The 23,963-nt window shown below is 38.2% G+C and overlaps 2 protein-coding genes across 2 annotated transcripts in view; one reads left to right on the top strand and one right to left on the bottom strand.

The window, feature by feature from the left end:
- Positions 1-4,767, top strand: part of Trpc5 (transient receptor potential cation channel subfamily C member 5) — a 290,726-nt gene extending 285,959 nt beyond the window's left edge. The window contains exon 11 of the mRNA XM_021188239.2: positions 2,149-4,767. Coding sequence (XP_021043898.1) covers positions 2,149-2,844 — 696 coding nt within the window. The 3' untranslated portion in view covers positions 2,845-4,767. The remainder of the gene's footprint in view (positions 1-2,148) is intronic.
- Positions 4,768-11,706: 6,939 nt separating this feature from the next.
- Positions 11,707-23,963, bottom strand: part of Alg13 (ALG13 UDP-N-acetylglucosaminyltransferase subunit) — a 54,555-nt gene continuing 42,298 nt past the window's right edge. Inside the window, 4 exon segments of the mRNA XM_021188813.2 lie at positions 11,707-11,963; positions 15,821-16,070; positions 17,856-17,896; positions 23,073-23,285. Of these exon segments, the coding sequence (XP_021044472.1) occupies positions 11,707-11,963; positions 15,821-16,070; positions 17,856-17,896; positions 23,073-23,285 (761 nt within the window).

Below are 23,963 nucleotides of genomic sequence, written 5' to 3'. Positions count from 1 at the left end.
CAACTGAAGCTCCTTTCTCTGTGGTAACTCCAGCTGTGTCAAGTTGACACAAAACTAGCCAGTACAACAGATTAGTTTTTTCCCTTTCTTAAAAAAAAAACAACTTGTAATTCAAATAAAAGTATATTCTTTTCCCTCATATCTCTCCCATACACCCCCACTCACAAGTTGATAATTTCTTTAATTTTCATCGTTTCATACATGTGTGTGCATGTGCATTAACATGTATGTGCAAACATATGTAAATACAACTAGTTTGGGTCTGATTTTGCTGTTTGTGCATATATAGATTCAGAGCTGACCACTCTGCACTGGACAACCAGTGGGGTGGGTGGGCGTTGGGCATGGGCAGGGGAGACTCATCCCCAGGAGCGGTAAATGCTTCTTACCCCCATCCCCTACGTCTGTGGTTCTTTGAAAGGCTTTTACGAATGTCCATCACCATCAGTTTTCCAAACAAAATGAAGCCATCCTAAACATCCTTTCTTTCCTTTTTTTTTTTTTTTTTTTTTGATTTTTCGAGACAGGGTTTCTCTGTGTAGCCCTGGCTGTCCTGGAACTCACTCTGTAGACCAGGCTGGCCTCAAACTCAGAAATCTGCCTGCCGCTGCCTCCCAAGTGCTGGGATGAAAGATATGCACCACCACTGCCCGGCTACATCCTTTCTTTTGACATTCTCAGCGTGAGCATGACATGCTGAAAGGATACAGCAAGAATGCATAGGAAGGGCTAGGGAGGTCAACAAACAGGAAATTCCTGGAGACCTAAAGGCCTTCTCTTAAAGATGGGAGAGTCAGGACCAAAAAGTGTAGTATTACATTTCAATTCTTCAGAAACTACCATTAAATAGTAGAATTTTCCTAACATTGGTATCAAGCTAAAAGAGTGATTCTCACAAAGGGGCAGTTATGTCCTCAGGGCACCTTTGGGTGTCTGGAAATGTTTTAAGTTGTCATACTGGCATCTAGTGGGTACAGAAAGTGTTGCTATTAACCATCCCACAATGAACAGGATAGCTTTACAACACAAAGAGCTATCCTTCCTGATATATGGGACCTAAAATAAGAAAGCCATTCCAGGATATAGGATTCATGAACATGTGAGGGACACTGGAATTCTACTTAATCCAGACAGGATTGACCTGTTGAAGACCAATGTCCTGACCACTTGGCTAAGTTATTACAGTGTGTCAGTCCAGGAGAATAGGGAGTGCCTGGGGGTGGAGGGAGTTGGGAAAAATAAAAACAGAGAGATAAAGAGGTTGAGGTACAGAAAAATCCCTGTACATAATGTGGAGTACGTAATATGGCATTTATAGTGTTTCCTCAGACAGTGACATTAGTAAGATATTTTAAGCAGGAGGATAATGTGATTAGCTTTAAGCTTTGGAAAGATGGTTTGTAAAGAAACAAGTTAGTGGTACCCAAACAACTGGAGAGAAGGCAATTCATATGCATTTGTATGACTGCCACCCCCCCCCACACTCCTTGCCCTATCCCAAAGCAATAGCAGCATCACCTGATACTTCTTCAGTTTCCTTCCTGGACCCTAAAGGTCTTTGCCTCTTCAGTTGTCCTTTAACTTAGAGACACTTCATAAGGGCATAGCTTAACTGTCAGCACTTTATTTTTAAGTTTTTGTGTGTATGGGTGCTTTGCCTGTATTTGCCTACATATATGCATGTGTACCACCTGTGTGTCTGGTGTAGGTGGAGGCCAAAACAGGGCGTCAGGTCCCCTAGAACTAGAGTTACAGTTGTGAGATAGGTGTGACATGGGTGTGACATGGGTGCTGGGAAATTGAACCCAGGTCATCTGGTCAGTCAGCCAGTGCTCTTAACCACTAAGCCATTTCTCCAGGCCAGTTACCACTTTACTAGGTATTATTAGGTAGTTCATGTTCTTGTCCAGAGGTTCTGTAATCAACCTTAGCACTGTGTAATTCTTCTAGTTGTGACAGAACAGTCTTTCTGTGTTTGACTAATGGAAGATTTTGAAAAGTATAATGTGGAATGGGAAGAAAAAAGAGAGAAAAGTATAATGTGTGCCTCATGATTTATTACTAGGTACAACTTAGCCAACACAAAATTCTGAGTGTCTTCTTTAAACTAAAGGCGACTTTTTTTTCCTGTATCCTCTCCCTCGCTAGGAATTAAAGCAGGACATTTCCAGCTTTCGATATGAAGTGCTTGACCTCTTGGGAAATAGGAAACATCCAAGAAGAAGCTTCTCCACTAGCAGCGCTGATTTCTCTCAAAGGGATGATACCAATGACGGCAGTGGTGGGGCTCGGGCCAAATCTAAGAGTGTCTCTTTCAATGTAGGCTGCAAGAAAAAGGCCTGCCACGGTGCACCTCTCATCAGAACCGTGCCAAGAGCTAGTGGCGCCCAAGGAAAACCAAAAGCCGAGTCATCAAGCAAACGGTCCTTCATGGGTCCCTCTTTCAAGAAACTGGGTCTCTTCTTCTCCAAGTTCAATGGTCAGACATCTGAACCTACTTCGGAGCCAATGTACACAATCTCTGATGGCATTGCACAGCAGCATTACATGTGGCAGGACATCCGATATTCTCAGATGGAGAAAGGGAAGGCAGAGGCCTGTTCTCAAAGTGAGATGAACCTCAGCGAGGTAGAGCTAGGTGAAATCCGGGGGGCTGCTGCTCGGAGCAGTGAGTGCCCCCTAGCCTGTTCCAGCTCTCTTCACTGTGCATCCGGCATCTGCTCCTCAAATTCGAAACTTTTGGACTCGTCAGAGGACGTATTTGAAACTTGGGGAGAGGCTTGTGACTTGCTCATGCACAAATGGGGTGATGGACAGGAAGAACAAGTTACAACTCGGCTCTAAGTCAAATCCCCATCATCTATTCTGGCATTCAAGAGAATATTTGTAATTTCCCTGTTCTCAGAGGTGACCCTAAATATGGTTCCCTCCCTGTCCCCCCTCCAAGGAGTGAAACTCCTATTACTTTCGGTCTTTTCTAGCCACATTCTTCATGTTTTGTTTCACTGTTATTATCATTTGCCTTTTTATATCTATAAATACTAAATCCATCTAAAAAGCAACTGAAGGGGTACTGCCCCTAATGAGCAGGGGTGCGGTTGGGTGCTTTAACCCCTTTGCTTTGTTTTGTTCACCCTTGCCTCCTTGAAGCTCCAGGTGCCACTTTGCTACCATAGCTGCCGCATAGATCCCTGACATGCCTCAGGATCTCACACCCATCTCCCCACAGAGCTGAGAGATAAGGTCAGCAATCCCTACCAGCTATCAGATAAGGCAAATCAACCTACCTGTCTCCATTGCTCTTCAGTGCTACGCGCTGCCCATGCTGGGCCGATGAACAGCATTAAAGGGAGACTAGACTCCAAAGAATTTGTGGTTTCTAGGTAGAACTGGACTTTCTGTTCTGTTTTTAAACACTGCAACTACTAATTGTGGGAAACGTAGAGGTTTTGTTTCCTAAATGTGTGTTAGTTTCTTAACCTGTGGCAATGAGATATTTACTGTACAGTGCGTACCACATAGTAAGTTAGCAAATTTCCTGTGTTTATTTCAGTTAACTTACCATACCTTAAAATTTGAGAGTATCAAAACTAGTATTTAGGATGTGTACTTTTTTCAAAAAAAAAAAAAAAACTTTTACTGTACTTTAACTAATAGTTACTACATCTCATACATTGGCAAGAAAAATAATTAGTTGGTATATTTATAGGGTCCTATCTACTGTGGATAGTTTTAATCATCATTGATATAAAAGCATTTCTAAGATTAAAGTCTGGATTTGAAATATTTTTATCAGAAAAATGACAACTTATTGAGGTGTTAAAATTTGGGGGGAAATACACCTCAACTTAATTAATTGCTTTCTGGAAAGAAAACCCAACAGATACACATGTAGGTTCAGATAACCGAATTGAGGTTGCAGCTGCAGTATCTCCTGGGAGACAGTGGAAAGCGCATGTGTGAACTCTTGGATATATAACATAATAATCCTAGTGGATTTGTAGAACTGTACTTGTGGTCTAAGTTCTGCCTTCCAAGAAAGCTGCATTTATACATTCCAATTCTTTCCCATAGGCAAGGAGTACTTAATCAAAATATAAGTTAAAATGAAGCTAATGTGCATATAGTAATCATCTTAGAACTGAGAATCACAGAACAACAGCTGAACAAACATGGGTTTACCAACATATGCTTGGCTTGTAGAAATTGACAATATCTATGGCAGAAAAGTTAAAAAAAAAAAGGTTGTTGAGTACCACTTGGTCTTTTTAAAGGTCACCACCACCAAGGACTCCTTCACATTTTTTTATGATGTCTGCTGGAGGTGAAGGGGGGAACTATTAAACAATGTAAATGTGTAAGCTTGCTTTTGACAGTGTAGTTTATGTCAAACTGATTTTCCATCTCTATCCCTAGCATTGGTGAATGATGGGGAAAGTGTTTCATGTGGAGATGAGCCAAATTAGGGGCAAGGGAGGCAGAAGTGCTGCTGGATACAACTCAGATACTCAGAAAAAGGAATTAGGAGAGTAAGATCCATCAGCATCCATTTGGCTGGCAAGGGTTTGTTCCAAAATAATCTGTCTTATCTGAAGTGCTCATTTATTCAAATCCAACTGCTGCCCTACTTTACTAAGAGCGACTATCACAAATAGCTCTGACACAAAGACAGCTTACTTTCTAAAAGAGGTCTAAAGTCACAATTTCAACTTTCCCAACTGTAAATTTTATTCTTAATAAATGGGGCTGGAGAGATGGCTCAGCAGTTAAGAGCACTGACTGCTCTTCCAAAGGTCCCGAGTTCAAATCCCAGCAACCACATGGTGGCTCACAACCATCCATAATGAGATCTGACACCCTCTTCTGATGTGTCTGAAGACAGCTACAGTGTACTCACATATAATAAATAAATCTTTAAAAAAAATAAATGACCCTTAAGCCCAGTGATGGTGGGGCACACCTTTAATCCTGTACTTGGGAGGAGGATCTCTCCATTTGAGGCCAGCCTGGTCTACAGAATGATTTCCAGGACAGCCAGGGCTACACTGTGTATAAATAAGCAAACAAACAAGTAAATAAATAAACCTTGAGAAATACTGTATAGAAAATAAACAAACCTAAACTATAATCCTAACTCATACCAACAAAGCCAACATAAAACATATAATCAAAACATTTTTCTCACCAATACACCAACTATTGATGATCTAGGCATAACTGTTCTAGTGGTCAGAAAACAGGGTAGCAAGGCATGAAGCCATGCTCCAAAGCAGTCTTCTATTATATTCTGAAAGGTGAGAACTGATATACCACAACAGCCAATCTCTGCTACTGAAAGACACCAGTGCCATATTTCCTGGGAACACATTGCAGTACAGATCACCCCAGGGTTATCATCTTTGTGATGTGGGCTTAGGACGTCACTAGCTATGTTAAGGTCTCATTTACTCTGAAGGTTAAAACTAAACAGGGATTGTCCTAAGTACCATGTTGGTGATAGCAACATATTAACTTTAAACTAATACCAAAAAGGAGAAAGGTAGGAAGGAGAAAGGCATCTTTCTACCCTGTTAATCAGCTATTGTTTAAAAACACTTCAGGGATAGAGAACTTCAACATTCAGCCCAGCTTTCTGTCTGCAGTACCTTTTTTTTTTTTTTTTTTTAAAAGGGGCTGGAGAGACGGGCTTGGTGCTTAAAGGCACCCAAAGGGCCCACCCAGATTCTATTCCCAGCACCCAAATGGCAGCTCAATCTGTCTGGAACTCTAGTTCGAGGGCCTCTGACCTTGCTGTTATCCTACTTGGGAATTTTGAATGGTGAGGAAGCAGTATTAACTTAGTACTTTTCCTGGCATGTGCTAAAATCAATAGCCACAAGAGCATCCTCTGTAGAGCTGTTAAAGCAAAAACTATCCAATTTAGCTTTTCTACTTCTGAGGAAAGAAAACACTTAGATCAGAAAAAGCTATCCCAAGGAATATATACACTTTGGCAAAGAAAATCTGCATAGAATTTTTGTATACATAAGACATTACAATTCCTAATGCTGCCATGTGAGCTTAGCAGCTCATGAGTATGTTCAGAGAAGGTGCTAGTCGGTGGCTTTGGAGCTTTACTTTGAGAAAATGGGGTGAAGAAACAGAAGAATTAAATGTTAGAATGATACGGGCAACAAGCTAAGGTGCTACATCATCTTCACGCTCAGAATTGATTTTTGCAACTTAAAATCAACTTTCAATGTGCTTGGAGTAGTGGCAGCTTCACAAGAATAAATACAATGCCTCCGAGGGAAATTTTAAAGGACAACAGACTTAAGTAGAGACCCTCCACTGATTAGGGAGCCATCAAAATTTAACCCCTGAAATCCTTATATTTAAATAGCAAACTCCATCAAGAGTCCCAATGGCCCAAGTTCTAAACAAACTGACAACTGTCTTTCTAGATCTTCAGTGATACAAAAGACACGTTTTATCATGTACACATTCTGCAAGTAGGCTGTTAGCAGGATTAACAGGACAAATGAATTTTTAAAAAGCCCTCAAGATTCTACAGAAAAAAAATGGAGGGGACAGTTTTTGGACTGGACATTCATAGTAGCAGATGTAATGAGACAGGGCTCAAATAGAAAGACAAGGCAGCTAGTTGAATTCTAAAGTCATCCAAAAGTACTATGTTCAAAGTAGGTATTTCTATAGATGATCTAACCATTTTATTTACAATACAGTTTCACCATAGCACTGTCCTTAAACAATGAAGGCAGTTGCTGTATTCAACAGGAGTGACAACTAGACCTGACATACTTGGGAAGGAGCAGAAGTCAGAATTTAAAGTGGTTTTTATGACCTCTAGAACCAATGGCACTAAAATCCATGTTAGTGTAGGTTCACAAGGAGAGTTCTAAACCCAGGCCGTCAACTGCATTAGTTTACTTAATTGTTAAAGGAAATAATTTCATAAATAACTCCGGATTTAACTATCTAATTCCCCCTTTAAACGCAATATGACCATGTTCTCTTATTTCAATGGTACAACTATAACAGACCTTGTCTGGGATCATTTTCAGTTCAGATAAGACTAAATACAACTTTCCCCAGAGAAAATACATGGATATGTTTTTATACTTTCATGTGCACACTAGGAGTAATATTCAAGGAGAGAGGAATATTCTAACTGCTTATGGATTCTATTTCTTCAAAATTTTATAAAAGGGGGATAAGAAGTTGCTTTCTAGTCAGTGATTGCAATTTGGAGTTACAGCCTAACAGTTGATAGGAAAGAAAAACTAGAAAACAGAGGCTATGCTTATCAAATTTTCTCCCTTACATCAACATAGAGAGAATGTTTGTTAAAATTAAGGTTAAAATTTTACGTCCTGAGTTTATGAAAAGGGAGAGAAATTCCAGTGTTTGTGTAAATGGCATTTTGGCTCTATGGGTAATTTTAAAAGCTAAAAACCGGAGTAACAACTTTTACCTAAATATTTTCTGTAAGAAGTGTGAAGTTAGTGTCAACCTGAAATGTGTGAAAAACTTGTATAATAATTTTGTGTGTTTTTAGCTTCAGTATGAAGAAAAATAAAGCATTTACTTGCCCTCTCACAAAATGTATGGCTATTTAGAAATAAGGTGTTTGTTCCTCCTTTTCCAATGTAACCATTTATACCTATTAATAAATGTTGATGAACAGCATTGGGTTTCAAATAATAATTTAACCTGCAAAAACATTAAAAGAAGACTACTGTAGTTCAAAATATTCTGAAGTCTGTGTGAGAAGCAACATTATCTCAATTTCTATAGTTTCTATGTAAAAAGTTTTTAACCATTAAGTGCTGAAATAGTAAAACCAAATGGTTCACTCACCTCAATTTCAACTACATGCTTGGACTATGTACTTCAAAAAAAGTAGTTTTACCTAGAACTATGAATATACGTGAGAAGTATAAAACTTTAAGTACTCAATTAACTATCCGATAGCCTTCTTTAATCTCCTAAATGTCTTAGCAAGATCTAAATGAACCTTATGACAATCACTCTAAAACCTTACAAATTTATTTTGAATATTTAAGACTTTTTTAAATGAAAAAAATCATACTATATATTTTGATGTTTCCCTCACCCAACCGCTCTCAGATACATCCCTGAACCTTACCCACTGACTTTATACACTTTCTGTCTTTAAACCAAAGAAACAAAACCAACAAAAATAAGAACATTAAAAACCCTGGACTCGGACTGGCGAGATGGCTCAGCGGGTAAGAGCACCCAACTGCTCTTCCAAAGGTGCAGAGTTCAAATCCCAGCAACCACATGGTGGCTCACAACCATCCTTAACAAGATCTGACTCCCTCTTCTGGAGTGTCTGAAAACAGCTACAGTGTACTTACATATAAATAAATCAATCTTTAAAAAAAAAAAACCTGGACTCTTACTAACTTCAGAAGCAAGCACCATATGGTCAGTTATCATGGCATTCTTATAAAACTTCTCTAGCACAAGGCAAAAGTAGGTAATAGTATTAGTGGGCCTAAGCTTTAGGGATTAATCACTCCAAAATGGTTTAAAAACACATTAGTTACTAAAACTCATGAAACTACGTTTTCCACTCGCTCCTGACAAGTCTTATAAGGAAAACTGTCATTGATAGTTCAGCTAAAAGACGTATTCTAAATCAAGTTGCTTCTTCTGAAATTCAATATTCTATAAACTGGGAATGGGTGGGAACTAGAGGATTGTCTTTCACTGCACATTAGTTCTTCTACATTCTTAGACTTTTACTGTAAGAGGAAATATAAAATGCTTCAAAGATATGTCCTGTAAAATGGACTAAAGCTGTCCCACAGTGGGAAAGCCTAGGTTCAGCTCCAGCTCGACTTCCCTCCCCAATGGACCATTTTGTTATTCATGGAGATTTACATCTGAATTGGGTTTTGAAAGACTGGTATTCACATTAAAACATAATTTGTTTGTTTATATTTCATTTCCAAAGATAATTAAATGGTTATGCCTTGATTATAGACTCTAAGGAAATGAAAGATGTTTTAAATTCACAAGTCTTGAATTTCAACAGTAAAATAGATTCAATATTTTCATCTGCTCTTAATCAAGGCAGAGAGCCACAATTAGTTTTGAGAATAAATATACACAAGCCTATTTTTCTTGCCATGGATATTACTTAGATCTTTACCTTTACTTTGACCAGATTTTATCAGGAAAGGAGTCCCAAACCAGTCATAGAACCTTTATATCCCCCCCCTCGCAATAATCTGAAGTTACTATTTGGTTAACAATACAGAAAAGACAGGATTAGGTTTTAGAGTCTCAATGACAACTAAAGAGATGATCCACGAAAGGTTTGGCTCGAGAGCTCAGTCAGCAAAGTGCTAACCACAGGACCTTGAGGATCTCAAGCACCCATGTAACAAGAGCCGTACATGGCTGTGTACATTTTTATTTGCAGTACTGGGAAGACAGAAACAGACGGCTCCTTGGGGCTTGCTGGCTTCAGTCTAGCCTAACTTGAATCCAAGGTTCCAGAGACTGTCTCAAAAGAAAATCAGGTGGCAGCTTCTGAGGACTGATATTGGAGGTTGTACTCAGGTTTCCGCATGCATGCAGCCATGGATAGAAACACCCACAACCCCCTAAATATGTAGCCTGCCTGTGCTTCTACTTTTGTCTTTTGAGTTGACTTCTCAAGTTACTTGTTTTCTTTCTGGTAGCTAGCTTCAATAAGTACCCCAGACTTGTGCAGCAATTCAGGTTACCCTAACCTGTTCAACCCACAACAAGAAGAAAAAACTGACCGGAACACAAAAGCAGTATATGGTTTAAAGTTAACAAATACTGTAAACTTAATTTAATAACAAAACAAACTCATTACACAATGGTTTAAACATTTAAGGATAATTATCAAATCAGGCTGCATAAACTGGTGATGGAAGATAAGGTAAGGCAACGACTTACAAGTTTGAAGTAATAAAAGCATCCAACGAAAAACCTATGCCAGAAGTGTGTACCTCAAAAGCAATTGAATCCCAGACCCATGTTCTCAAACAAAATGCATCAATCCATTCTAAAACACTCTTTATGGACTCCTTAGTGAACCAATGACAGATGAATTCACTTGCTGTGAGTTATGGAGTTTAGAAATGTTTGGGACATTCAAAAATGTCAGAGAATGGTTACTTTTATGTAGCACAAAATAATGACATTTTAAATGGTATTTATAAACACGTTTTGTTGCAACCCTGTGTGTGATGAGCAAAATACTTGGAACAAATTAAGCCCCAGAGAACTGGTCAATAGGAAACTTGTTGGGATACACAAAAGACAGATGGGTAAAAGAGGTGATAAATTGTGCCTCACACAAAGTCAGACACAAGCATGCTTTAGGAGACAGTACAAGCCTAAAAACAAAGTGCTACGACATGACAAATGGTGACTTATAAAAACTACTGTAAGTAACCTAAGTTTTCATGAGGAGGGTAAAAGAAATAACAGGAAAAAAGAGAGTCATGCTCCAGGGTGTGTCTATTGTTCTCTTAGTCCGTATGTTTAAAATTTGTTTTAAAATACCTTCAATAAACCTTGACTGTGCTTTAAAAATAGCAGCAGGGTTAGGAAGGGAAGAAAGACAAAAGAATGTATGTGCTGTGAGGAAAGGCACACTATTGAGGTGGGAGTGTACATGGGGCCAGAGACAGGAAAGGACAGAAAACAAGAAGCAAATTATGGGGACTAACAAAAATATGTTTAAAAGTGGCATAAAGAAACTCAATACTTAACCAGGCTAACTAAAATAACTTTAATTTAAAAAAATTTAAAACACTAAAATACAACCTGAACAGGAATATTCTCAGGAGAAAAGAACAAGACATACTAGGTACAAACTGCAATGGGGGTGAACTCAAATAGCATCTTTAGTGGCCTTACAACTACTCATCACCAATTCAAGGTATAAATTCATTCTTTTGTAACCACTGTCAGGGGAAACATGTTGAAACAATCAAACATCTGGTATTCGCTTTGTTACAAAAAGAAACTCCACTCATTTTGGCAATTTTACATGCTAGTTTTTATTTACTGCAAATTGTGCAAAGGATACTATAATACTGTGCGGTAGGACAGTTATGTAAATCCAGTATTAAATAATACCATATGGTGGCAAATGCAAAGCAGAACACCATGTGCCTTCAAAACTGGTTAATATCAGGCTACAATTCAGTTCTGACGACTCTTAAAAGGAAATCTGAAGAACTCTCAAGTAATATAAACAAATACCCAGGAGCACAGGCTCCTGTTTGGTTGAATATTTTGTCTCTTTAAATGTCTTGAAAAATGCAAATCATACTAACTTTTTAAATAATTGATTAAGATGTGTCATATAGGAAAATAGCTTGTTATTTTTTCCTTTCTTTTCTCAGTTGGCACCATCAGTTAATAAAGTTTTAACACGCTGGCTAACAGGAAGCTGCCTCCAATGAACTTGCCCATTATAAGGACTAGTTGTACATTCGTTGCAATTTTCTTATTCATAACAAAAAGTAGTATGTCTTTGTCTTAAAGAAATATTTTACTTCAAAAGTAAAATAATTTTAAAGACATAGTTAACATTCTTCCCAACTAAACCACTTAAGAACTAATGTAAAACATTTATGAACCATAACAGTAAAGATGGCAGCAAGAAGTATTTCATGTTGCCTAATCTTAATTCTGAGGTGTATAATGAGGTGAGTTAGGGAGAAGCATATAGCCAATTGGCCCGGGATTCATAGCACCATGGATCTGTGCAGGAGCACCATATGCTGCACCAACTGGATGCCACATGGCAACACTGGAATAATCTGATGCAACAGGAACATAGGAATCAAAACCCGACAAAGGCGATCCATAGGGCTCTGTCATTACTGGGTAGTAGACTGCTCCGTGAGGGATAGGTACAGCATCAGCAATGGGAAAAGTATCTGAAATGAAGAACAGATATAGTATATATACTCTATTATAAAATGTCACGAAATGTCAATGAATATTCTTACAAGAAAAAATAAATGTATCACTGATTATAAAAAAGACATCCGGGCATGCCAGCAAGGATGGTCAATGGTTCGGAACACTTGCTGCCAACCAACATTCTAGGAACCCATGGAATACAAGGAGAAAACTGACTCCTTCCTTGGGTTGTCCTCTGAGTGCTGCATGTGAACCATGGTATGCACATACAGAGTCAAACACATTTACACACACCTCTCTCTCACACACACACACGCACGCACGCACACCATGGTATGCACATGCAGAGTCAAACACATTTACACACACCTCTCTCTCTCTCACACACACACACACTCTCTCTCTCTCTCTCTCTCTCTCTCTCTCTCTCTCTCTGTCTCTGTCTCTGTCTCTGTCTCTGTCTCTCTAATTCAAACATTTTTTTAAAGTTCACAGAGACATTTAAATGCACTTGTTACTCTTCCAGAGGGCCTGGGTTCAATGCCCAACAGCTACATGATCGCTCAACTGTAACTACAATTCACAAAGATCCGCAACACCATCTTCTGAACTCAAGCAAAACGCCCATACACAAAAATAAATTTAAAAAAAAAATCTAAGTAACTGCAAGTAGGAACATTTTAATCTGGGTTGTTTTTGTTGTTCTTTTGATTCAAGGTCTCTCTACATAGCCCTGGCTATCCTGAAACTAGCTCTGTAGACCAGGTTAGCCTCAAACTCAGGAATCTGCCTGCCTGTCTCCTGAATTCTGGGATTAAAGAAGTGTGCCATCATCCCTGACATGAACATTTCAGATATAAGTAAGTGATTGTATCTACAAGGTTAGCAAAAGAGGATCTAACTTGCAAATTAAAAAATTTCAAAAGCATGTATTGATACATACAAATAAATCAGGCATGGGTAACAACTACTGGTAACTTTTCCAGTAGTAATTTTACTGAGTTAAGAGATCATTTTAAAGCCGGGCATGGTGGCGCACACCTTTAATCCCAGCACTCAAGAGGCAGAGGCAGGTGGATTTCTGAGTTCAAGGCCAGCCTGGTCTACAAAGTGAGTTCCCAGGACAGCCAGGGCTACACAGAGAAACCCTGTCTCGAAAAAACCAAAAAAAAAAAAAAAAAGAGAGAGAGAGAGATCATTAAAAAAAAACCCTATTTCTTTAACTCATTGAAAGAGTTTCAAATTACTGGGAAGCTGTTAAGCTCATGATTACATGATTACAAGCTCAAATTTGTAAAAACTCTAATTTTTATTTCAAATCTAGAATTTTCTTTCACTGTAAATTCAGGAAGAAAACTTGCTTTTTTTCTCTGACATGACAGGCCCACATTCTCATGGGAAAAATGTTGGTCAGGCCAACAGTATTTGTCTATCATCCTTTCAAGGTAAAAAAAAAATGTTGTGTTAGCAGTCTACTAATAACTCTCAAGTATGTTTCCTTAAGTGAGTAAGCAAACTCGCCTGTTGTGGTGACATACACAGCAGGGTTTGCCAAAGAAGGAAACAGGAGGATCTTGAGTTTGAGGCCATATTTAAAAGTAGCAGCAGTGGTGACACACACCTTTAATCCCAGCACTCAAGGCAGAGAGATCTCTGTGAGTTCAAGGCCAGTCTGGTCTACAAAGTTAGTTCTAGGACAGGTAGGATTATTACACAGTGAAACACTGTCTCAAAAACAAACAAAGACTAAAACTCCTGGGTGGCTCAGCGGTTAAGAGCAGCGGCTGTTCTATGCTTCTAGAGGCCATGAGTTCCATTCCCACCAACCACATGGTGGCTTACAAATTTCTATAATGGGATCTAATGCCATCTTCTGGTGTACAGGCATACATGCAGACATTAATATATATAAAATACATAAATAAACTCTTTTTTTTGTTTTTTTTGTTTTTTTTTGAGACAGGGTTTCTCTGTATAGCCCTGGCTGTCCTGGAACTCACTTTGTAGACCAGGCTGGCCCAGTCTGGCCTGGAACTCAGAAATCTGCCTGCCTCTGCTGAGATTAAAGGTGTGCACCATAAATAAACTCTTAAAATCAAACTTCACTTATAGAAGTGCTTTATGACTAGCTCCTGTATTTATCATGAAGAAAACTAAACACAATTAGCAAGAATAAAGACTTGGGTTCATTTTGAGGGGTTTTGTTTTGTTGTTTTTTTCAGATATCCTTGTTGTTTCTCTGTATACCCTTGTCTGTCCTAGAACTTACTATGTGGACCAGTCTGACTTCAATCTCAATAGGTCAGATTGCTTCTGCCTTCTAAGTACTGGGATTACTAGGGTACACCATCACCACTATGTGGTCCAAGTTAGATCTTTGTTTTGGTTTAAAGAACCTCTTCAAAACAACAACAAAAAAATCCACAATCCTATGCTGAGTGTAGCACTAATAAGCATACTTGGTATATTAGCACAGTCTGGGGCTAGTGTCATGATATGGTACCAGTAGTTCCTTGAATGCAAATGATACAAAGTTGATGTGGTAGTCTGAATAAAAATGGCCTCCACTGGGTTCTATATTTGAATAGTTGGTACACAGCTGGTAGAACTATTTGGGAAAGGTTAGGCGATGAAACCATGTTAGAGGAGGGATGGGCTTTTAGATTTCAAAAGCCCAGGCCATTTCCAGTGCTTGTTCATGCTCCCCAAGCCCTCCTAAAGCCCAGGCCATTTCCAGTTAGAGCTCCCTAGTGCTAGTGCTCTCCGTCTCTCCCTCTCCCTCACTCATGCACATACTCAGCCCACCTCATGTTTGTGTATCAGATGTAGATGTAAGCTCTTAGCTACTGCTCCAGTGCCATGCAAGCCTGCCTGCTGCCATGCTCCCTACCATAATGTTCAAGGACTAATGCTCTGGAACTGTGAGCAAGCTCCCAATAAACTCTTTCTTCTCTAAGTTGCCTTGGTCATGGTGCCTCTTCACAGCAATAGAAAAGTAACTAAGAGGAGCTGGTAAGATCTCTCAGTGGGTAAGAGCTCTTCCGAAGGTCCTGCATTCACATCCCAGAATCCACAGGGTGGCTCACAACCACCCATAATGAGATCTGATGCCCTCTTCTGGGTGTCTGAAGTCAACTACAGTGTACCTATTTATAATAATAAATAAACCTTTGGGCCAGAGCGAACAGGGACTGACTGAACAGGGCCAACCAGAGTGAGCAGAGGTCCTAAAGTTCAACTCCCAACAACCACATGAAAGCTCACAACCATCCATACAGTTACAGTGTACTCATATACATAAAGTAAATTTTTTTTAACGTGTATTTTAGGTACCTAACGTTTTTTTTTAAAGATTTATTTATTTATTTATGTAAGTACACCGTAGCTGTCTTCAGACACTCCAGAAGGGGGAGTCAGATCTTGTTACAGGTGGTTGTGAGCCACCATGTGGTTGCTGGGATTTGAACTCAGGACCTTTGGAAGAGCAGTCGGGTGCTCTTACCCACTGAGTCATCTAACCAGCCCCATAAATCTTTCTTTTAAAAAGAAAAGTAACTAAGAAAGTCCAAGATTGAGATGGAGCTGTAACTTGGTAGAACACTTGCCTAGAATATATGAGGCCCCGTTTTCAATCCCCAGTAGTGCAAAGAGAAAGAACAAATAAAATCTTTGTGGTGTTAGTAATACTACTTGGCTTCCAGCAAGGATATTTTCAAAGAGCCTCAAGGATCACAAAATATCTACATATTACATTTTCAGAACTGATAGTCTAAATGCATATGAACTGATTTAAAGTATCTGAACACTATTATTACACACAAAAAAATCCAGCTGACATTTTTGCTGGTAATCAATCTCATTACATACTCACCATTTGTTGATACATCTGCCTGTGTGCCATCCTCTCTCTCCACATCACTGTACACCTGAGAAACACTTTGGTCTACGAGGGGTTGCTCAGTACAATCTGGATAATTCTCTCCATGAACCTGTTCTTGCTGCTGCTGCTGCTGCTGCTGTGGCTGCTGTTGTTGCGGCAGCTGCTGTGGCTGCGGCTGCAACTGCAGCTGCTGCACATGTGGCATATAAACCATGGACTGCCAGTAGTTGTGATGATAGCACTGGAGCAAGAAAAGGTATCGAATGAAGACTTGCAAATCCTTATTGTTAGCTACTCTTAAAGTATGTAAGTTCCTATCTTAAAGAAATCACGTGTCGATTCTCAGGTGTTCTAATATCTGATATGTAGAAAGCTGTTTGTAACTAAAACTTTAAGATCTCTTGCACCAGCCGGGCATGGTGGGGCATGCCTTTAATCCCAGCACTCGGGTGGCAGAGGCAGGTGGATTTCTGAGTTCAAGGCCAGCCTGGTCTACAAAGTGAGTTCCAGGACAAACAGGACTATACAGAGAAACCCTGTCTCAAAAAACCACAAAAAAAAAAAAGATCTCTTGCACCACTTATGGTTCATATTTATACCTAGGGATGCATTTAGAAAATCATATTAAGGGAATCAAACACATAAAAAGACTTGTGTTCAAACATGTCAATTATATTAATTTTTACAAACATGTCACAAATAGCATCATTTTTAAAGTAAAAACTAGTAGAAACTTATGTATTCAAAAATATAGAGCTGAGAACACTTATGAATCCATGGCAAAATACTATACAAGCTTTTTATCAAATATTTAAAGTCACAACCATCTATAACAGGATCCAATGTCCTTTACTGGCATACAGATGTACATACAGAGTACTCATATACATAAAATACATAAATAAATCTTAAAAAAATAAAGACAAAAAAGCTACTCATGTTGAGTTAAATGGTTATAAATTTCATAATATGATTCATATTTTATACTATATAAATATACTATAATGAACACTATTAGTTTTTATATAACGAAGGAAAAAAGCATTAAGCCATCTATTAATCTCCTAGTATTCCTGTGAATACTAGGAGTTGGTGTTTTTGTGGATATAACTAAGTCCCCAACCGAGAATAGTAACTGAAAGGACAAGTAAATAACTCTTAGAACACATTTAAAAAGATAATTTCAAATACCTCACTAGTCTTAATTTAAATGTGTCTTATATAGAGAAGAAAGTTTTCTGCTCAGGTCTAAGGTTCAGGGAAATTATAGCAAGGTACTACCAACTACTTAAGCCATTTCCAAGAGACCAATAGTCTCTTGGAAAATATTCATCTACATCATTCCTTTTCAGGAAATATGCTATCTGGTTATAGGTTATATTAGTTACAAGTGAAGTATATTTAAGGGAACAATGATCCCAGTTCCACAAAGCAAACCTATCAATGGTATCAGAAGATGTATGCTACTATCTACATTTCTAAAACTCAGGGAAGAATTTGGCAAGAATCCAAAGTTGGTGCTATAAAAAGTTAAATATTCTTGAACTAGGTCTGATTTATTTCATTTAAAATACAAAAATTTCTATAAGCTACTAAGTAAACAATAAATCCATTCATTCTGAGTATGTAATACTGAAAGGCTGGTATATAAATATGAAGCCTAACCTAATATATATGAAGTTGTGCTGTTTAAAACCCAGTCCCCACTCTCTCTAACACTCTTTTATAGTAACACAGTGAATGCTAAAGTAGAAAACTGACCCACATAATCTTCAGAGATCTTGAGAGTAACAAGACCTTTTATTTATTTATTTATTTTAATTTTTATTTTTTTCAGAGCTGAGGACCAAACCCAGGGCCTTATGCTTGCTAGGCAAGTGCTCTGCCACTAAGTTAAATCCCCAACCCAACAAGACCTTTTAGACACTCACAGTATTCTTGGCTTTCAAAGTTCAGGACCCTTGGTTTCTCAAAACATATATCATTTGAATAGGATTTATCGAAATGATTTTATTATTATCCGTACCTGTAATCCTAGATTGAAATAGTACTGCAAAACTTTTGTATCTAAAACAAAAAAATAAATAAATTTTATGAGATTGGCATAAGCAATCTGAATTATCTCTTAAAAGCTATAGAGACATAGTCATTTCACAAAGTACCACTACTCTCAAGTGTTTTAAAGGACTATATTTTACTTGGCATAGCTATTATTATTTTGGGACACAATGTTTAATCACTCAATACAAATTTCATTTCTTAGTATTAGACAGATGTTACTAGAGTGCCATCCTGTTACTACTAAGCTAGAAACGACATTTTCTTGTTTGTTTCAAGATGGAATTTTACTACAACCACACCTCAGTCACTAGCAGTACTCCACAGTACAAAGTGCTGCTCTACTAATGCCCATTGAGCAAACAGGCATAATATGTAACAACTCATCTTGGTGTGATATCTTAACACACTCCCCCAAGAAGTCCAAAGAGAGGGGGACAGCAAGCAAGGCAGGTGAAAATGATTTGAAGCCTAACTAAGATGATAAAACTTCTCCAAGTATAGAAGTCAACTCAAATGTACTAAAACTAAATGGACAGAAGAGGAACTGTTCATAGCATTCTTGTTTTGTTTGTATTATTTTAATGTTTGGACTGAACCCTAAATGAAAATTCTACCATTTAGCAAACTCCTTAGCTCTGTTCTCAGTATTTGAATCGCATCCATAAGTGTCTTTAGCTGACTGTGACTGACCTGGGTCCATGCCTATTTTTATTATTACTATAGCCCAAGTACAACTAAGAGATGGATTTCTGGAAAAGGTCTCTTTTAAGTCATAGTCTCCCTATGGAAATACATTTTTTTGCCATTTTGTAAGAATCATTTTGTATTTTCATATATAAGGATATAAATCCAGATGCTCAAGCTAAAGAATATGAGAAAAGCAGGAAGCAAAAATTTTAGTACACATAAACACCACAAAAACCTTCATATCAATGTTTATGACAATGTCACTGACAGTCTAAAGGTAGAAACAACCAAAATCTCCATCAATTGATAAATAATAAATGTGGCACAAACATACAGTGATTATTCAACTATAAACAGAGTTAAGTATTGGTACCTATTACAAGAAGGATGAACCTGAAAGACATGCTATTACTCACAAAGGCCAAGATCTGGAACCAGCCTAAATACCTATTGATACATGAATAGATAAAGAAAAAGTTGCATATATACACAATAGTTTTATTCAGCCATAAAAAATAAAATTATGACATCTATTGGAAAATAGATGGCATTACAGATCATATGCGAAATAAGCCAGACTCAGACAAATATTTCCTTTCATATGGAGAATCTACTTTTAAAGGTATTTTTCAGAAGTTTTTTGTTGTTGTTTTTGGTTTTTCAAGACAGGGTTTCTTCTCTATGTAGTCCTGGATGTCCTGGAACTCCCTCATGTAGACCAGGCTGGCCTCAACTCAAATCAGAGATCCGCCTGCCTCTGCCTCCTGAGTGTTGGGATTAAAGGCGTGCACTATCACGCCTGGCTTAGAACTCTTTAAGGGGTTACTGTCAGTCATTCATGCTGGGTTAACACCCTAATTGCAACTGTATTTGATGTACTAAAAGGACAAACTGGAAAATGAAACATCAATGGGGTTTTAGAATGACAAATTAGAAAGCCAGGCATAGTGGCGCACACCTTTAATCCCAGCACTCGGGAGGCAGAGGCAGGTGGATTTCTGAGTTCGAGGCCAGCCTAGTCTACAAAGTTCCAGGACAGCCAGGGCTACACAAAGAAACCCTGTCTCAAAAAACAACAACAAAAACAAACAAACAAACAAAAAAGAATGACAAATTAGCATATTTTGCCTCATGTGAATCTAGATTTAACTATACATAACAACATGTATATATAGCACATAAAAGCTGAAGGGAACTAACTAGAAAAAAAAGTAACCAGTGGGGGCATCAAGTATGAGGAATGATAACAGGAATGTGGTCAAAGTAAAATGATTCACAGTACAAAAATGTCAGAATGAATGAAATCCATTCTATTACATGGTGTGGTGATAAAAAAGCTCAACCTCTAGCCTGACGAAATCCCAACATCGAGAAAAAAGGTCCATCTGGAAGTCCATCACTAGCTTAGGCGCTATTAGCACTGACAGCTTCTAGAAGTGGGTTCTTTAACAATGTGACCTCTGGTGGGCTGACCACACACCAGAACAGACTTCAATCTCAAGAATAGCTGAGCAACACAAACTGGATTCTATGGGAAAAGGAAAAGAAAAAAACAGCCTCAATTGTGTAGGAAAGGATGGAAGGAAAGAACTTGAGGGTGAATATGTTCAAAATCATTTTATGAAATTCTCAAATAACTTATAAAATTGTTTTAAAAAAAATGGAACTGGAATATTCAACTAAGTAGTACATAAAAAAAAAAAAACAAGCGACACTAATTTAAAGAACACTGATGAACTAACTCAAATACTTATGCCCAGTTTAAGAAGCATTCTACAAGTTACACACTGTATTGGCTACATTTATACAAAAATCCAAAGCAGGTAAAACTAATGCATGTAGAAAACAAAAGAGCAGACCAAGAATGATATCTAGGGGAAATGCGGATGGGCCAAGAGGAAAGCAAGGAGGTGACACATACACTATCTGTCACACAGGTGTGAAGAACTAAGACCAAGCCCCAGAATTCATGTAAACTGTAGTGGGGATGGTGGTGTACACTTCTCACCTTAGCCCTGGAAAAGCTGGGTAGGAATCACCTTAGTTACCTGGACAGCCTAGCCTACTTGCTAAGCTCTTGGGCAATGTGATTCTAAGGGGGAAAAAAAGAATGTCTGAGGAACCACACTGACTTTGTTCTCTGGCCTGCACGTATACAAATATAGACATGCAGAAAAAGAATGGGTTTTTTTGTTGTTGTTGTTTGTTTGTTTTTGAGACAGGATTTCTCAGTGTAGCCCTAGTTGTCCTGGAACTCACACTGTAGACCAGGCTGGCCTCAAACTTGGAGTTCCGCCTGCCTCTGCCTCCTAAGTTGTTTTTTTTTTTTAATTAAAAAAAAACTGTAATTAAATAACAAGTGTGGGGCTGGTGAGATGGCTCAGTGGGTAAGAGCACCCGACTGCTCTTCCGAAGGTCCGGAGTTCAAATCCCAGCAACCACATGGTGGCTCACAACCATCTATAACAAGATCTGACTCCCTCTTCTGGAGTATCTGAAGACAGCTACAGTGTACTTACATATAATAAATAAATAAATCTTTAAAAAAAAAAACAACAAGTGTGGCCAGGCAGTGGTGGCGTACACATTTAATCCCAGCACTTGGGAGGCAGTGGGAGGGGGATTTTTGAGTTCAAGGCCAGCCTGGTCTACAGAGTGAGTTCCAGGACAGCCAGGGCTACACAGAGAAACCCTGTCTCGAAAAAACCGAGAGAGGGAGAGAGAGAGAGAGAGAGAGAGAGAGAAGAGAAGAGGAGAGGAGAGGAGAGGAGAGGAGGGAGGGAGGGTTATATAGGTAACATTTGATTTTTGTGTTGATATTAACAAATTATGTAATCTTTCAATACATGAATACATTGTACAATAAATCACTGTACAGCAATGAAATGTGTTTAAATAACCATATTTATTACCACTATATTCATCATTTCCTTTTGTTGAGAACATTTAAAATCTTTTTTTTAGTTATTTTGAATTATATAATCTATATATCCTACTGTACAAGTATAACATCAAAACATAGTCCTCAAATATAATAATATATAATTTTGTACCTAATGACCTATATTCCCTCACTTATCCTTCTATTCTCTTCTCAACCTCTAGGAATTACAATCCTATTCTGTATTTCTATGAGATAAGAAGCATGTTTTCACACGTCACAAGTAAGTTGAGACATGGAGTATATGTCATTCTGAGCCTGGCTTATTTTACCAAATATTATGTATGTCCTCTAGATTCATACACAAGGGACAGGAGTTTGTCTTTTTTGGAGATGAATAGTATTCCACTGTGTATATACACTCATTTATTATCCATCATGGTTGGAGGTATACTAATATATACAATTTACCTTTAAAGCCATCAAAAACAAGGTGGATTAATTTCTAATCAGAAGGGCAAAATGAACAATGAGCAAATAAATAAGTGTTAAAACAATACAGTTGAATACTGAACAACATAATCTTCCTGGCAACTATCATTTTTTAAAAAAATAGTATTTACATGAGTATCTTCACAATAAATGTAGAAAATAGAAAATCTGCATTATGTGATAGGTGAATACTACTTGGGCACAAAAGGTTGACAGAATAAAGGAATCAGGATTTAGATATTAGGTTAAATTAGAAAGAAACAACAATAATACTTACAAAATATGAAACCAAGAAGAGGAATAAATGTTTGTGTTGACTGGTGAAAGACAAGAGGGAAAAGATGAGGAATTTCATTAGAGACCTTAACTTTGAAAGTTAAACTGCGAAGTGAGGTATTTCCAAGCAATCCTAAGTAGATTTAGAACAGACTACAAAGACACACTATATGGAAAAAGGAGAAAATCTAGGTGACTACTTCAGAAACTGGAAAGAACTCAGAAAAAAAGCAACAGCTCGAAAAAAAAATCAGGAAGCAAGAAAGTATAAGCAAGCTGCTAACGACTTACAATTACAATTCTCTTTGAGTAATACAAACTCGGGCAACAAAGAACTTCCAATGGGAAAAATGACTGCTGATTGGGTAAGAAAGGATACAAGGCTGACAGATATCCAAAGCAGATCAGATGAATAGAAGCTTTCTCCATATCCCCAAAATTCAGTTGGGATAGCAAGTATCAAACAAGTCAATAAGTTCATATACTCGAGGAAAGAATTTAAGACATAGTAGAAAATTGTAATATTAATGAAAACGTTTAATATTAACTCCCAATTTAAAATGAAATACTTGAGAAAAAACAATACTCATTTGTAAATTTCTTTCAGAAAAGACATGTATCTACAAAAGAGAAGTAGAGGAAGAGTCATGATTCAATCCACCTATCTACCAGTCATCTATGTACAAGATACTTACAGTTGCTCCTTTTGGTTAGTCACCTCGAATTTTATTCTCAAATCACTCTCATTTGGTTCTGTACCCAATCAACCATCCAGAAAATGTTCTAGACTCAAAAGCCATCTCTCAAACCTAAATAACCTGAAACAAATCTCAAAAAATACACTACCTTGGGGCAGATCACTTCCACTGGGATCATAGGAATAAGGCGGTGGTGGTGGTGGAAGAGGAAACCCCGAAGCATCTCCTGCTTCAAGAAGAGTAGCAGGAGGAGGAGGAAGTGGAGGAGGAGGTGGTAGTGGTGCTGCCACTGGTGTTGCCACTGATGGAGGTGGTGGTGTTGCTGCTGCTCCTGCTGCCGCTGCTGAAGGCTGAACATAGGCTGCAGCAATAGAAATAGGAGAATTATTAGGGATAAGATGGCAATAATTAACAAAGAAATAAAACATGAAATAGCAGTGCACAGCTGTTGTCCTTTATAAAGCAGTAGCTGACCTGCTTTTTTTGTTTGTTTTTACCCACCAGTATAATCATAGAACACTGAGCTCTCATGGGCTGACTTAAAAAAAAAACACTTGAAGGTTACTGAATGCAATTTTTAAAAAAAGATTTATTTATGTATTTTATGTTTATGTATTCACTATTGCTCTCTTCAGACACACCAGAAGAGGGCATCAGATCCCATTGCAGATGGTTGTGAGCCACCATGTGGTTGCTAGTAATTGAACTCAGGACCTCTGGAAGAGCAGTCAGTGCTCTCAACCACTGAGCCATCTCTCCAGCCCTACCCAGTACAATTTGAAGATGTTTCCAGCAACCTATTACTGTTGGTGAAAGCATTAAGACATAGAAGCGGTGCCAGGCGTGGTGGTGCACACCTTTAATCCCAGCGCTCAGGAGGCAGGGGCAGGCGTATTTCTGAGTTCAAGGCCAGCCTGGTCTACAACCCTATCTCGAAAAACAAAAACAACAACAAAAAACACAAAAAAAGACATAGAAGTGAAGAAGCAAAATTGAACACAGTAGAGATTTTAGCAACCTTATACATTCTCCTGGCAGT

The sequence above is a fragment of the Mus pahari genome, chromosome X (genome assembly GCF_900095145.1).
Source record: "Mus pahari chromosome X, PAHARI_EIJ_v1.1, whole genome shotgun sequence".
NCBI classification, from domain to species: Eukaryota; Metazoa; Chordata; class Mammalia; order Rodentia; family Muridae; genus Mus; species Mus pahari.
This window is presented reverse-complemented; position numbering and strand designations above follow the sequence as displayed.